Source organism: Phocoena sinus, chromosome 1 (assembly GCF_008692025.1).
Source record: "Phocoena sinus isolate mPhoSin1 chromosome 1, mPhoSin1.pri, whole genome shotgun sequence".
In the NCBI taxonomy this organism is placed as follows: Eukaryota; Metazoa; Chordata; class Mammalia; order Artiodactyla; family Phocoenidae; genus Phocoena; species Phocoena sinus.
In genome coordinates, this window is record NC_045763.1 from 83,139,459 (window position 1) to 83,156,822 (window position 17,364).

The following is a 17,364-nucleotide window of genomic DNA, read 5'->3' on the forward strand; positions in this document are numbered from 1 at the left end:
TCCCACCGCCACTCACACATTTCCTTTTTGCTAGTCCACCTGTGAGAAGGCTGCAGATGTCATGATACTTTACACCCTTAATACTTAAACTTGGGTCTCATATGTATAGAAACTTTCTCCTACCTGATTACACCATCTCTATACACCACAGAAAGTCAACATTAATTCAGTAACACTATTCATTCAACATACTGTCCATACTGAAAATTTCCCAATTATTTAAAAATGTTCTTAATAATCTTGCTACTCAAAGCATGGTCTAGCAGCATCACTATCATCCGGGAACTTGTTTGACTTGCAGAATATCTGATCTACTGAAGAGAGCTGGGACTAAAGTGAAGCAAGGGAGTGCCTCTGGCATACAATTTAAGGAGACATTTATTCTCCGGGTTGTACAAGTGAAGGGTAGGCATTTGCATGATCCTGAGAGTGAGTACCTCCTTAAACTTTGAGCCCTAGAACCTCCTTTGTCTCACCCTAGACCTGGCTCTGGTTCTGAATTAAGGTGTCCAGGTGATTTGTGTGAACATTAAATTGTGAGAAACACTACTTTAGCTTGTTCCTTTTCTTTCCCCAATTTAGAATGCAGTCATAATTCATGTTTTGCTTTTGGCTTTTTAGATTCCCCTAAACTCACTGTCTCCTATTCTTCACGACACTGAATCTTTGGAAAAGTCTAGGTCAACCATAATACCACACACACCACAATTGTGGATTATACTGTGGGTTATACAGTGTCCTTCCCACTGCTTCACATCAGGAGGCACATAATTTCACATCACCCCATTATTGGCTTTGCCAATCTTGACACCTATTATTTAAGGTGGTTACTGCCAGATCTCACTATTTTAAGGGCATAATTTTTCCTTTATAATTAATAAGCAATACATAGGGTGATTCTTTGAGGCCATGTTCAAAGTCCTGTCCCTCAACAAACTAATGACCAATGGTTTTAACATCTAGTGATGAATCTTGCCTGATTGAGTTTTTACGTTGTTAATTTTTATCACATGTGATGTTCTGACGGTCATAGTTTTTTTTTTCTGTGTGTGGAAGATGATACAAGTACCAATGCTTATTCTCATGCTTAATAGAGAAAACCTGTAAATATTTATACCTCTCATAAAAGACTTTAAAAATTATTATTAGGGCAACAGTTTATTAACAAAGGTAATTAATCAAAATGATAAGCTTTTTAACTGTTAATGGTTATATTCACAGGCTATAGGGACAGGCTTTGAAAACTGTCTTTCAGTTGTGTCTCTTTTTAGAAATAAGAGTTGTAAAGATAATTTCATGATGTAGAATAGTATCTGGAAGAGGGAACATTTTTCTTTTTCTCCTTATCTTGTTGAAATTTCTTTCACACTTTCATGACTACTTACTACAATGCTATTAGCGTTGAGGAAAGAAAAAAAATACTCCCGAGAAGCTCAGAAATACAATAAGGAAAAGAAAGGAACAAGACAAGAATGAATCTTATTAACAGATGGGATGTGGAGCATGTGTGCAAATTCTGAAAAATTTTACTGAATTTGAGTTGCTCTTTGCTCATTCGCTCTTTAATGTTGAGGTAGCGTGAAGCATTTGCAGCTTTATGAACACTTGAACCAAGTTACATTGCTGCCTTTCTGAAAATGTTTTCACTGATTCAGAGCAAAAGCAGCCTTCTCCGTCTTACCGAAGTTTGTTTTTCATTAGCCAACAAAAACATTTCATTTTCTTAGTGACTTCAGCATATTCAGAATATTCGCACTATAGCATTTTTAACACAATACTCCAGTTTGTACTCACTTTATTATTTTTCTTGATCAAGGGAACTTAAGGAATAGGTTTAAATACTGCTTACCTTTTTAGGTAAATGTTTCAGGGTGTCTGGCCTGCAGGTCCTTGACAATTGGCCCCAGTCTATCTTGCTAATCCCACCCTTCCAGTACCCATCTCTTACAAATTCATGGTTTTGGTACCCTAAGCTCCTGCCAACTTCTTACCATTCCTTTTCACAGTGCCTTGTCTCTGAATGTACTCCCCTCTTCCTAGAATGCCCTTCTTCACTTGTTCATGTCCATTTATTCTTCAGGACTCCAGGCACTGGTTTCCTCTTTGGTTTCCTAGTTTGCAGTAATAATTCGTTTTCTAAATAAATCTCTTCTTTAATAGCATTTTATATCCTAAGTTGGACTGTATATCCACTGGTTGAAGCAGTGAGGTAACATTAGGAGATAACGCTGTAAAATATTGAGCATATAATAAGCACCCATTAGTACTGGTTGATTTTCCTTTTTTGCTTTTTTTCTGCTTAGGTCAGACAACTAGATTCAGCATTGGAAATTTGTAAGGAAGAACTTGCTTTGCATTTGAACCAATTGGAAGGAAATAAAGAAAAGTTTGAAAAACAGCTAAAGAAGAAATCTGAAGAAGTAAATTAACATTTCCTTTAAATATAGCATATTTTTCAAGTGATTTCTTTTTGAGATATTGTTTATTTTCAAGATACTTTAAAAGTACATTTTTATATAGCTGATGTAAAAAAAATTTTCCAGTAAAACGCAAACTCCAATTTTATATTCTTTTTTAAAAAAATAAATTTATTTATTTATTTATGGCTGTGTTGGGTCTTCGTTGCTGCTTATGGACTTTCTCTAGTTGAGGAGAGTGGGGGCTACTCTTCGTTGCTTCTTATGGACTTTCTCTAGTTGAGGAGAGTGGGGGCTACTCTTCATTGCAGTGCGCGGGCTTCTCATTGCAGTGGCTTCTCTTGTTGCAGAGCATGGGCTCTAGGCGCGCAGGCTTCAGCAGTTGTGGCATGCGGGCTCAGTAGATGTGGTGCACGGGCTCCAGAGTGCAGGCTCAGTAGTTGTGCACGGGCTTAGCTGCTCTGCGGCATGTGGGATCTTCCCAGACCAGGGATCGAACCCATGTCCCCTGAATTCACAGGCGGATTCCCAACCACTATGCCACCATGGAGGTCCCCAATTTTATATTCTTTAAGAAACAAACATCATATGACATATAAAACACAAAATATGACACCTTAAAATTCTAATTCTATTACCTATTTTTAGGGAATCAGGAGATTATTGTTGATCACAGTAATTCTAATATAAAATGATTAACACTTAGAATATTGTTTTAGATTTAGAGGTATAAAATTCTTCAAAATTTTTCCATTTTGTTTTTTCTTCCTCTATTTGAAGGATTGAGAATTAGGTTTATAAATTCAACTTTCTTTATTGAGAAGAGTTTCTCAGATACTAGATAGAAGACTTTTCTTGAATTATCTTATTCATCTCTGTATACTCATTGTCAACCACTTTGCTTTCAACATAATAGGTAGTCACTAAATATTTGCTGAAAGGAATAATCTTAATGAAGAATTCCTTTATTTCTTTGTTAGAATTTATAATATATATATTTAAACCTTCATGTTTAGAAATAATCAACAAATCGGACTTCCCTGGTGGCACAGTGGTTAAGAATCCACCTGCCAATGCAGGGGACACGGGTTCGAGCCCTAGTCCAGGAAGATCCCACATGCCACAGAGCAACTAAGCCCGTGCGCCACAACTACTGAGCCTGCGCTCTAGAGCCTGCGAACCACAACTACTGAGCCTGTGTTTGACAACTACTGAAGCCCACACACCTAGAGCCTGTGCTCCGCAACAAGAGAAGCCAGCACAATGAGAAGCTTGTGCACCGCAACGAAGAGTAGCCCTCGCTCACTGGAACTAGAGAAAGCCTGGGCACAGCAACAAAGACCCAACACAGCCAAAGATAAAAAATAAATAAAATTAAAAAAAAAAACAAAAACCTTTCTTTAAAAAAAAAAATAGTCAACAAATCTTCATCACAGATGCACCACAGGGCTTCCCTGGTGGCGCAGTGGTTGAGAGTCCGCCTGCCGATGCAGGGGACATGGGTTCATGCCCTGGTCCGGGACGATCCCACATGCCGCGGAGCGGCCAGGCCCGTGAGCCATGGCTGCTGAGCCTGCGCGTCCGCAGCCTGTGCTCCGCAACGGGAGAGGCCACAACGGTGAGAGGCCCGCGTACCGCAAAAAAAAAAAAAAAGCATCACATAATTATATAACTTCAGAGGTTAAAACAAAAACTTTGTATTTTATATGGACCTGTCTTCTTCCTTCTACTTCCCCTCATGAAGGTTTTTATAGCATCTTTCACAGGTGGGCATTTATTTCTGTATTCCAATATATGGAAATTAAACCACCTAAACTATAGATACTTATACTTTTTAGAATAGGAGTGTGATTTTTTTTTCCAGCGGGATCTTCTTTAAACCATTATTTAGGCATTTTTAAATTTTTATTTACTTATTTTTTGGCTGCACCCTGCAGCATGCGGGATCTTAATTCCCTGACCAGGGATCAAACCGATGCTGCCTGCAGTGGGAGCTCAGAGTCTTAACCACTGGACTGCCAGGAAAGTCCCTATTTAGGCATTTAAATTCTATAGCCCTCACTGCACTCCAGCATAAATGGACTTGGCAGAGATGGAATCTGGAGACAGGCAGTGTTTGTAATCAGAGAGTTTGTTGAGTTTTAGAATTTGTATTCTTAGAAATAGCATCAGAGACTTGGGTGGATAAGAGGCATTTACCCAAAATGAACTTAGAACTTTTTTCAGAATAGCAGGAAGTATAAACCTAGGCTGGAACTGAATTAGAAATCAGAAATGGTAGTCATGTTTGTACAACAATACTAGAGAAAAAGTAAGTAAGTGAATTAGAAAGATTTGCAGCCCTTTTATTGCTGATGAATTATTAGCTCAACTGCATGTGCATTGGCTTACTTACTTAAAAGATCATCTTTCACTTCTTCGTGTGTGTTGATAAGAAACATGGAGAAAAATCCAATTACTCTTTACCTTTTTTTTTTTTAGGTACCAATCCATACACTTATTTAGTTTTGGCTTATTTGTCTTAGAGCAAATTATAATATCTTACAGAGAAAACTCTTTCTAACGCTGGTTAATAGAATTAATATAACAGCAGAGTTACGAGATTTTCATCATATGTAGCTAGGTTTTAGAAAATGTGATTTAATTCATAGTGCATCCATTCTGTTAGTAATACATGATGTTATAAAGATATTTTACCAAATCAGCAGGCAGTCCCGAATCACATACTAGCTGAATAATTAAATGGCCCCAGAGCATATAGATAGAAAGCCAGCTGAAAGAACTACATGTTGATAATCCACCACACAAAGCTAATAAATATGCCCCTGAGTTTTTGCCTCAGGCAAATATTCTTTTCCATATGTTGAAATAAATAAATTTATGATGAAAATAATAGTGACTTGGGGGTCCTGAATTATTTTGAAAATATTTTAATTTGTATTAAAATGCTTTAAAAAGTGATAATGTATGTGTTCATGCAGAATTACATTGTCAACATGATAGAAGAAAATAAACACAAAATAGATGTGAATAAGCCAAAACATTTTCTGCGTAAAGCATTTATTCAACACGATCAGTCATTTTATTGATAAATGCCTTTATTCAAATTGATGGACTTAAATTTTGCAAAGTTGGCATTGTGTCAGTAACTTTTCTGGGTTATATTTTATTTTTTAGTAATAATCATGAGAGCGTTTTTGGATATACATTAATATTAGATAAAGCTAATTGTAAAGTAGATATTATAATGTAAATTCTACTTTCTTCTTGACTTTAATTATAAAATAATGAATTCTTTAGGAAAAGTTTATTCTCTGAATATGATAATAACTTAGTAGAGAATATAATGTCAAAACTATTTGTCTTATATATTTTTTTTTTTTTTTTTTTTTTTTTTATTTGTCTTATATTTACTTTTAAACTCAAGTGGAAGTTAAAGGGTAGTAGAGTGAAATGCCAGTATAAATTAGATAGATGTAGGTTAATTTTTGTGAATTAATATTTGTGATACAACTAATATGTTAGATACTTCAGTATTTTTAACGGAAATTATTTTGCTAGTGGCTAGATTACTAAAATAAATTTTTTAATTGTTCTTATGTGGTATGACTTTCTTAGTGTTTTGGTTAGGCCTTACCTTTTTTCTAATAGTTTGTCTTATTTTAATACTTTGTCCATTTTTTTTTTTGATTAGGAAAGTAAGTATAAGACAGCATGTTCCAGTAAACAAAGAATAGTATATAAACTTATAGGCAAGTCCGTTCTATATAAAATAAACTACAGCAGAGGTGTGATCTGTAGTTTTCTCAGGAGCTAGCAGGAAAAACAAAACAGGTGTCACTGATACCTATTTACACTAAATAAATTATTTTCATACAGACAACATTAAGTAAAATAGATTAGCATTAAAAAGAATTATAATAATATTAGAAATTGGATAGTTGCCTGTTATATGTAAGGTTCTCTAAGTTTACAGTGTCATCATATAATGAAGAAGTTTGAAATTTAAGGGCTTCTTATCATAAGCAAAGGCTATTTGGCCCCTAAGCCTTTCATGATGCTGCTGAATATTCCACTGCTGTATAATTAGAAAAAACCAAGTCAGGATTCTTCTTCACTGTCTTAGGAGTTTAAAATTACTTTCTTCTGGATTGATATTTATTAGAAAGATTGTTTGCTTTAAAGGGATGGGTTTATTTTCCTTCATTTTAAAAAGTTATTACATAAGCAACAATAAGAAATCTTTTGAAGAAGATTTACTTACAATCCACTCTCTAATACTAATACTCTCTAATACTTTTCACTTTTCTATTTGCCTGAGTGTTTTTCATATTAATGAAATGTGGGATTTTTTTTTCACTTTATTTTGTAAAATTTATTTGCCACTGTCCTTTAAATTATGATTTTTTTTTTTTTTTTTTTTTTTGGCCATGCCATGTGGCTTGCAGGATCTCAGTTCCCCAGCCAGGAATTGAACCTGGGCCACTAGGCCACCAGTGAACTCCCTCAACTGTGATTTTAAATGGTTGCATCTTTTTTTTTTTTTTTTGCGGTACGCGGGCCTCTGACTGTTGTGGCCTCTCCCATTGCGGAGCACAGGCTCCGGACGTGCAGGCTTAGGGGCCATGGCTCACGGGCCAAGCTGCTCCACAGCATGTGGGATCCTCCCGGACCGGGGCACGAACCCGCGTCCCCCACATTGGCAGGCGGACCCTCAATCACTGCGCCACCAGGGAAGCCCTAAATGGTTGCATCTTTTAAAATCAGATTTATATATCATCATTTAGTAAACCTTCCCCTTACTTTAGGAACAGGTAACAAATATTATGAAATATATATGAAATTATGCTGTATTATTTATAGAATTTTAAAATGATTTCTTTTGGCACTTTTTAGGATTTGGATTTCTTGGACAAAGGGCATTTTTTTTCCTTCTTAATAGGTTCTCCCAGATAACTCTAAAGGTTTCATTTAAATCAATTTGGGGGATCAGCATATTCAAGTCCTAAATGTTTGGAGTGAATAAGTGCAATTTCTTAGTTGGTATTGTTTTCGTGTATGTTTTTTGGAGCGTGAATATTCAAGAGTGCTTGCTGGGATATTATTTTACAAACAATGGCAATGATAGCAACAGTAATGTACTAAATAGCACCTAACATTTATACAGTGTTTTCATGGTTAAGGTTTATTATCAATAAGAGAAAAAGATATATCAAATGGAGTGTGAAGAAATCCATGGCTTCCTATGTTTTCTCCCTTGTTCTGGGAGAAGTCACGCAGAATAAGCTCCTTTCTGTAGCAGTGAAATGCGGCAACATTTATGCAGTACTTCTGCCCAGGGAAGCCTGCTTATGACTCAAAGTTCAAGGTTTTTTACTGGGGGCTGGTCACATAAGAACAGCCATAAGTATCAGAATTCCAAACTCCTAGAAGGAAAGCATGATTTGGCGCCCTAGCCAGGGAAAACAGTCTCATCACTTAAGGAATATTTCAAAAGCCACATTCCCAGACATCAGCCAAGAACCAACCCTATTAACAGGCCCTTCTAACATACCTCCCCATCAGAAAAATGAGCCCTGCCCTTCCACATAATAAATTATAGCTGTGAATACAATTGTCCCATATGACAAGTGAGGGTAATTAATAAGGTAGACAACATTGACATTTTATTGCTTTTTATTTGAAATATGTCATTATAATGAGAAATGTGTATATTTGTTAGGTATATTGTTTACAGAAAGAGCTGAAGATTAAAAATCACAGTCTTCAAGAGACTACTGAGCAAAATGTTATTCTGCAGCATACTCTTCAACAACAGCAGCAAATGTTACAACAAGAGACATTTAGAAATGGAGAGCTAGAAGACATTCAAACTAAACTTGAAAAACAGGTATATATTAATTACTGGTCAAAATGGTTTTATGAAATAGAAATTTTTTAAAATTGATAATAGATTTTTTTGCTAGTTATGTAAATTGCTGTTTAACCTCAAAGATACCATATTATAAGAAATATTCTAAATCAACATTGTAAAATGTATAAAGTTTTATTCCAATGTAATGTGATCGTGTAATACCGTGGGCACATTTTTGCCACTCCATCCAACTTAGTTATAATTTAGTCTTCTTTATTCAGTTTTTCCTTTTTGGACCGGAATATAATACCTATCTGAATCATTATAGCTTTCAATTTCTTCATTTTGGATCAGGAGATGTGTGATAATCCCTAAAGAAATGCCAAGCAATGCACTAAAAGAAAAATCCCAAAGGAAACTACTCATTTTAAAAAATAAGTTATTACTCCAAAGAAAGAATCCTAGGAAATTTTATTCTAGAATCGAATCTTTTCTCTTTCATTCATTACCAAATTCATCTGAATTATTCTGACAGATATTTTACATTTTTTGTTTTGTTTTCCTCTCATCACACTTTACAGAAAAGTATAAATTAGAAAATGATAGTTCCCAGTAACCTCACTACACCTCACCTTTTTGTCATTTGTATGACTTTTTAATCTGTGTATTCTAACTTCATCCTCAGCCTCTCCAGTGGAACTAAAGAATCTCTTCTCTGCACATTCAAATATATCAGGCAGGTATTCTGTATTTTCTTTTTTAGAGACATCTGTCCTGTGGCTCTCTATCCCTTTTGTTCAAGTCTAGACCTACTGTTTGCTATGCCTGTTGTACAGCTTCATCCTGAGGCATTTCTTCATCTCATCTGTTATTTGATTCCCACTTTCTAAATCCCTTGTCATTGACTCCAGTTTTTGTAAGATTGATTATAATTCTTGTTCTTTCTGAAATTGTTTTCATTTCTATAACGGTCTTACGGTTTTCTTCTGAGTTTTTTTTCCTTAAGTCTATCAATTCCTTTGTATTTTTCATTTGGTTATTTTATTTCTTCATGATCTTTGTTTTGAGAGATTTTTATGTCTTGTTTAATTTATTTGAGGGTCTAAAAAGTTTATATCTAAAAATTCCTTCAGTATTTGGAATAAATTTTCCAGCATATATTTTTTCTACTTTTTATTCGTGTTCCACTATGCACAGGTTCCGTGTTGGATTTATTCAGATTGTTATCTTTAGATTCTTTCTGCTTATGAGTGTGCCATTTAATCAAACACAGAATGGGTAGATTTTCCATAGTTCCCTTCCCTTTTTACCTGGGTAGTATTTTAATTTTATATTTGGAACTTAAGTTGGGGGTGTGGATATTAATGACTTATAATCTGTACTTAGTTCTTCAATGAGAGGTTTTAGAAGAGCAGGGAGGATATCAAAGTCATTAGCCAGATATTAACTTTGAGATCACAGTCATGTAAATGTTCATTGAAAATATGAAGTGGGACTTCCCTGGTGGTACAGTGGTTAAGAATCCACCTGCCAATGCAGGGGACATGGCTTCGATCCCTGGTATGAGAAGATCCCACATTCCACAGAGCAACTAAGTCCGTGCGCCACAACTACCAATCCTGTGCTCTAGAGCCCACAAGCCACAACTGCTGATGCCTACGTGCCCTAGAGCCTGCGCGCCGCAACAAGGAGCCCACGTGCCGCAACTACTGAAGCTCGCGTGCTCTAGGGCCCACTGCTGCAACTACTGAGCCCACATGCTGCAACTACTGAAGCCTGCACGCCTAGAGCCCGTGCTCCACAACAAGAGAAGCCACTGCAATGAGAAGCCCGTGCACCACAACGAAGAGTAGCCCCCCGCTCGCTGCCATTAGAGAAAGCCTGCGTGCAGCAACGAAGACCCAATGCAGCCAAAAAAAAAAATTGAAAAAAAAAAAAAAGAAGTGGCTGAGGTTAACTAGGGAGAGAACATAGAATGAGGGGTGAGATGCCTGACTTTGACAGAGCTCTGAAGGATACAGTACCTGGAAGCCAAAGTAAGTATTTCATGACTTAAGGGATGATAATTGGTGTCATGGGCTGCTACAATCAGTGTCAAGTAAATTGAGAGTTGAGAAATATCCATTGGAATTAGCTGCATGGAAGCCATTGGTGACACAGTGTAGTTTCTGTACAGTGTCTAGATTGCTATGGGTTGAGGAATGAATGAGAAAGTGAGAAAAATGATACAACAAGCATAGAAAAAATCTGAGAAGTTGGGCTATAAAGAGGAGGAAAGAAATGGTGGTAGTCGGAAGGAGGTAGAGGTGTGGAGGAAAGTTTTTTATGATAGGAAGGTCTTGAACATGTTTAAATGCTAATATAAAGAAGCCAGAAGAAAGAGAGATTGAAGATATAGCAGAGAGTAGAGATAGTAGTGTGAGGTTCCTTAAAAAGTGGATTGGAGTTGAATCCAGAATGCCTATGAAGCAGTTTGACTTATATAGGAGGAAGAATACCTCCTGCAATGTAGTAAAACAGAAGGAGGAATGAATAGGAGCAAATGCAAGTTGTAACGTTTTGAGGGCAGATGGGAATTCTAGGAATTGGTATGAGCCAATTTGTGAAGAAGGAAAGAAACATAGTTTGACAAGAGAAGAAAGACCATTTCAGATGAGGATGATGAAAAGAGCAACATTTACCATTATTCTGTACAATTCTTTTAAGTCCTATTTTAGTGTTATGATGTGGTCACTTCTATAAATATGTGTGTGAATGAAATATCTTTCTTATTAAAAATTGTTTTGCTTTCATATTTTCAAAACGTTGTTTCTCGGTCTATACTTTGATTTTTGTAATAACATCTTGAAACTGATAGGCTAGGCTACAAATTTATATAAATATTTTTCTTCTGAAAAATGTTGAACTGTGTTTGAATTTTAAATACTTAACTGAAAATTGCTTTACAAGGTATCAAAACTTGAACAAGAGCTTCAGAAACAAAGGGAAAGTTCAGCTGAAAAGTTGAGAAAAATGGAGGAAGAATGTGAAGCAGCCACATATGAAGCAGATTTAAAAAAGCAAAAAGTTATTGAACTTACTGGTACTGCCAGGTAAAATGAATATGTTAGTTTATATTTGTCTTCCTGCTTTAACATCAGTCATATTTGAGTTTCACTATCAGATAATGTTCAGTGAAGTGTTTGCTTGAGGAATTAATTTCTCTACGGTGTGTGTTCCTATAGCATTGTTTGCACCTCCCTCATATCCCTCATGCCTTTTAGTATTTATTATAAGTTAATATCCTTTTCTCTCCTACTATATTGTAGTTCCTTAAGGCCAAGATAATATATGGTTTAATTTAAGGGTCCTCCCACAACAATCAGCATAGTTCCTTGTACCTCATAGGCACTCAGCAGCTGTTTTATTAAATTGAATTGTGAAAGTGTCAGGCAAAGATGTACTCATATAGAGGAATTTTTCATGGATTCTAATTGTTTATGGGAGGGAGTAAATTAATAGAAGAAAACAGTGATCTCAACATTGACTGAACTTTAAAATCACCCAAGGAGCTTTAAAAAGTACTGATGCCTAGGCCCTACCTCTAAAGATCCTGATTTAATGTGGCTGGGCTGTGCTAAGAAATCAATAGTTATTTGGTCAAGAAAGGGAATTATGAGCTGAAAGTTATACCTAGCTTCCCCAGACCTCTTATACTTTGTCGACAAGAGTTGACATAATTAATAATAAACTCTTAATTAGCCCACCATTCTACCAACAGGAATAAGAGTTAACTTATGCATTTGAACTTAAACCACAACATCCTCAGACTCCCTCTCCCCCTCTGACAGGAATAAAGGTAGGGCCTTTGTGCTTTGAGTAGCAACTTGCTTACCCAGATATCCTCAACTCTCTCAGTGGGGTCAAGAAGATATCCTATGTTTAAGACTAAGACCACAGTTCTTCAGACCTTCTTTCTGCCATTGATATTTGTCTATCCACTAACACAGCCTCACCACCAGTGTGTACCTTAATTCCACAAAAACTAATCAACATTGTAACTTTATCTTTGCTTGTGCCAGATTCCACAGAAGCATCAGATTTCCAGGCGTTAGATTTACCCTCATCTCTCTTACTAAGTCCCAAAAACCTCCTCATGTATTTTCTTCCCTTTTCCCACCGCATCTGAACTTGTGAAAGATTTCCACTTTATCCTCTGGAATTTACAGTCCATCCTGAAAGACATTCCCCATATTCTCTATCTCTTCTTTTCTCTTGCTGTAACAGAAATGTGACTGTCCCCTGAGGACATTGCTTCTTCCCCTGCAGCTCTCTAAAGTAAAAACTTTTCCCCATAGTTCTTGTACCACAGGGTTGAGATGGGAAATAGTATGACATACACCATGAACCTCATGTCATCAGATCATATCATCCCTCGTTGTTGCTGACACCTACAGGCCACCTGACTTACATAGCTCTTTCCGTCACTACTCCTGTCTTTATTCTTGGGGATTTCAATATACATCTATCTAGCTGATCCTCAGCCACTCACTCACATGATTTATCCTAGATCTTATCGTTTCTGATATCTCCATTATTTCAACATAATCTGAATACTATGCATCTACCTCTATATTATTACCTCATTCCCTTTAATATCCCCAATTCAACAATTCTTTGATGTAACTAGGACCTCTGATCTATCAGTTCTACCACTGTCTCATTCCCTAATGCCCTTTCTCCTCTCTTTACCTAGCTTAAATTCTAATTATTAAAATCACTGATTTACATAAACCCACAACTCCTTTACCTCTCTCTTACTTTGTGTACACAGAACTAAAAATCCAACTCAGACTAATTCATGCTTGCATCTTTACAGAGGCTGGAGAAAAATACAACGACACTGACCAGTCTTACTTTATACCCATAACTTCAAAACCTTAGGCATTTTCTTAATGCTGTCTGTCTGGCAATCACAATGTTACTTACTCTTGTAGAGGACTCTTTTACACCTTTGCCTTTTCTTTCAAAACTCTAACAACCCCTCCCCAATCCTTGCTCTCACTGATGATCTTGCTTTTGTTTCACTAAGAAAATTGAAATAACTGCTTCTTTCTTTTCTTACTCCCACCCTTTGACTTCTAGACAAAAACTCTTCTTAATTATAGCTAATAGGCACATTCAGTGGGTAAAATAAGTTCTAATTACTAGTAGGAAGCTTATGAACTAGATGAATAAACTTCATAAGAAAGATATATCTAGTTCCAAGATCTTCTCTTCATGAAGCAGGGTTTTTCTCTGTTCCAACTATTGCTTCTTTCACTTCTGAAACTATAATTTATAAAACTGTTTTTCTCTCCCAAAAGGGTTTAGAGTTAAAATATATCTGTTATATATCTCCGTGGATCTGTTTTAAAATTAAAATATCTCAGGGATTTTCCTGGTGGTCCAGTGGTTAAGACCTCGCCTTCCAGTGCAGGGAGTGCAGGTTCATCCCTTGTCACGGAGCTAAGATCCCACATGCCTCGCGGCCAAAAAGCCAAAACATAAAACAGAAGCAATACTGTAACAAATTCAATAAAGACTTTAAAAGTGGTCCACATCAAAAAAAAAAGTCTTAAAAAAATATTAAAATATCTCCAAATAGAAAGAAAACAAATTCATTGAGCACCTTTTGTGTGCCAGGTAGTGTACTAGGTAAATACATCATATAGTTGTGTTTAGTGGCATGTAATTGGTGCAGAATTACAATCTATTAGTTGGAGCATTTTTAACAATATAATAGGTGATTTAAGATTCTGACTAGACATTTTTTTTATACAGCAGGTTTTTATTATCCATTTTATACATATTAGTATATATATGTCATATATAGTATATATATGTCAATCCCAATCCCAATCTCCCAATTCATCCCACGATGACTAGACATTTTGCTGATATTTGTCTTTATATAACTTGCAGACTTTGTTAAGTCAGAGATAAGTTAGTTGATTTTTAAGTTTCCAAATTATTATTTATTTTATTTTTTGTTTTTAATTAGGCAAGTAAAACTTGAGATGGATCACTACAAAGAAGAACTGTATAAAATGGAAAAAGAAATAAAGCACCTAAAACGAGATGGAGAAAATAAAGCAATGCATCTCTCTCAGTTAGACATGATATTAGAACAGACAAAGACAGAACTAGATAAGAAAACAAACGCTGGTAAGCAACAGGTTAGCTCAGCTTAGCTGCCTGCATTTGTATATTTAAAGAAATGGAATAAAGTGAGAATTTGAGATGACGGGGAAGGGACAATCAGTGGTATTTTGCCTCTTATAGATGAATAAAATTGGATATTCTTAATTATAATTGCTTACAAATTTCTGAATAACAAGTAGTTTATATATATAATTCTAAAATTATTCTCTGCTTTTAACAGTGAAGGAGTTAGAAAAGTTACAGCACCACACTGAAACTGAACTAACAGAAGCCTTGCAGAAACGGGAAGTACTAGAGACTGAACTACAAAATGCTCATGGAGAATTAAAGAATACTTTAAGACAACTCCAGGAATTGAGAGATGTTCTACAGAAGGCTCAGTTATCATTAGAGGAAAAATACACTACTATAACGGATCTCACAGCTGAACTTAGGTGAGTTAAATACTAAAAAATGATATCACAGTTACAGGTACTTCACTTTATTACCCTTAGTCCTTGGGTCATACTATAGAGTTTGTTGTTGAATTCTAGATGTCCAAACTTCTCAACTGCCTTTAGCTCACTGTCTCTCATCCTAGGCAGTTCATCCCATGCTCCATCTCACTAATATAGCTGTTGCTGTTGGCTAATACTTCCATCCTTGTTCTTTGGACCATTTTACATTGGCCCTCTCCTGTATCCCGTAGTGGTAAAAAATGATTGGACCAGCATACAGCACTGATTAATAGAAAAATAATATTAACAATAACAATGTTGTTCTTTGTGTTAAGCCCTAATTTTGTGCCAGCACTATGGCAGGGACTTCATATATGATCTCAATCATTTCTTTACAACAAACCTATGAGTTGCTTATTATCACCTTTTTATGCTTGAGAAAACTGAGGCTTGAGAAAATTAAGTAAAATGCCCAAAGTCAGATAGTAGGGTCCAGAGAGGGGAGTGAAACACAGTCTGTCCAACTCTAAAATCTGGGTTCTTAGATTAGCAGCAATAGCATAAAATGCTGTTCCAGTACACATCTGTGGTGAGTAGGGGTGGAGAGCCAGACTGGAGCCAAAGTGTAGGAAATGGATTCTGAATAGGAAAACAGACCAGGATGTGAAATGTGTAATGAAAGAACAGGATAGAGAGAAGCAAGGTGACCCAGAATCTTAGATATTGTAACCTTTGGTTCAGAGCAGGACCCCTTCTCTTTTCTACCCACAAATTCATTCTTGGTAAATTTCACATAGCTTTAAATACTATGTGTCAGAGACTTCCAAACCCATATCTCTAGAAAGACCTCTTCTCCAAACTCCAGACTCATATCTAATGACCTACTTGTTATCTCCACTGACATATTTTAAAGAGGCATCTTAAACGTGGCTAAAACAATTCATTTTTTTTACTCATAACCCTGCCCTTCCTCCATCTCATTATTATGCAGTTGCTTAAACCAGAAATCTATAAGATTATTTTTATCTCTTTCCCTCCCTTTTTTCATCCAGTCTATTAGCAAGTCATGTCAACTTTATTTCTAAAACATATTCTGAAATCTATTGATTTCTTATTTTTTCTACTACCACCTTAGCACAAGCCATCATCATCTCTCACCTGGTCTGTTGCTGTGGCTTCCCACCTGGTCTACCAGCTTAAATTCTTGACCTTCCCCACAATTCATTCTCCACAGAATTGATTTAAGTTTATGATTCAAAACATAAATCAGATCATATTGCTTCCCTACTTAATCTTCTAATGGCTTCCCAAAAGATTCAGAATAATAACCAAGCTCCTTGGGAAATGTAAATCAAAACCACAATGAGATACCACTTCAATCCGACTAAGATGGCCATAATAAAAACAAACAAAAAAAATCCAAGCAGAAGGGCTTCCCTGGTGGCGCAGTGGTTGAGAGTCCGCCTGTCCATGCCCTGGTCCAGGAAGATCCCACATGCCGCGGAGCGGCTGGGCCCATGAGCCATGGCCGCTGAGCCTGCGCGTCCGGAGCCTGTGCTCCGCAACGGGAGAGGCCACAGCAGTGAGAGGCCCGCATACCACACACACACACAAAAATCCAAGCAGAAAATAACAAATGGTAAACTAAAATGGTTACAGCCTCTGTGGAAAACAGTGTGGCAGTTCCTCAATAATTTAAACATACATTAACCATATAACTCAGTAACTCCACTCCTAGGTAAGTACCCAAAAGAATTGAAAACAGGTGTTCAAACAAAAATTTTGCACAAATGTTCATAGTATGGCTATTCCCAATAAGTGGAAACGACCCAGCTGTACACTGGTAGTTGTAAATGGATAAACACAGTGTGGTGTATCCATTACAAGGAATATTAATCAGCCATGAAAAGGAATAGAGTACTGAAACATGCTACAACATGGATGAACCTTGAAAATATTATGCTAAATGAAAGAAACCACATATATGTTGCATAATTCCATTTATATGAAATATTCAGAATTAGCAAATCCATAGAGATAGAAAGCAGATTAATTGTTGCCAGGGACTGGGGGAAGGGAGAATGGAAAAAACTGCTAATGGATATGGGGTTTCCATTCAGAATGATGAAAAAGTACTGGAAATAGTGGTAATGGTTACACAACATTGTGAATGTACTTAGTGTAACTGCATTGTACACTTTAAAGTGGTTAAAAGGGTAAATCTTATGTTATATGTATTTTACCACAATCGAAAAAAAAAAAATACAAGCTCCTTTTCCTGTAATACAAAGCCCAAGGTTCCTGCCTACTTCTCTGGCCTCATTTCATATTGTTCTGCTTGCTCCTGGCTTTTTTATTGTACTTAAAGTTTACCAAGTTTTTTCCCACCTTAGGACTTTTGTCATAGCTGTTTCTTTGGCCTGAAATAATGGTTGTATGGCCAGCTTCTTCATACCCTTCACATTACCTCAAA

The 17,364-nt window shown here is 36.3% G+C and overlaps 1 protein-coding gene across 8 annotated transcripts in view; it reads left to right on the plus strand.

Moving 5' to 3' along the window:
- The window catches only part of CCDC18 (coiled-coil domain containing 18), a 127,519-nt gene that overhangs the window by 57,902 nt on the left and 52,253 nt on the right, over positions 1-17,364 (plus strand). For all 8 annotated transcript variants that reach the window (XM_032602757.1, XM_032602733.1, XM_032602709.1 and 5 more), the window contains 5 exons: positions 2,304-2,420; positions 8,140-8,307; positions 11,221-11,363; positions 14,294-14,457; positions 14,675-14,888. In XM_032602757.1, coding sequence (XP_032458648.1) covers positions 2,304-2,420; positions 8,140-8,307; positions 11,221-11,363; positions 14,294-14,457; positions 14,675-14,888 — 806 coding nt within the window. The remainder of the gene's footprint in view (positions 1-2,303; positions 2,421-8,139; positions 8,308-11,220; positions 11,364-14,293; positions 14,458-14,674; positions 14,889-17,364) is intronic.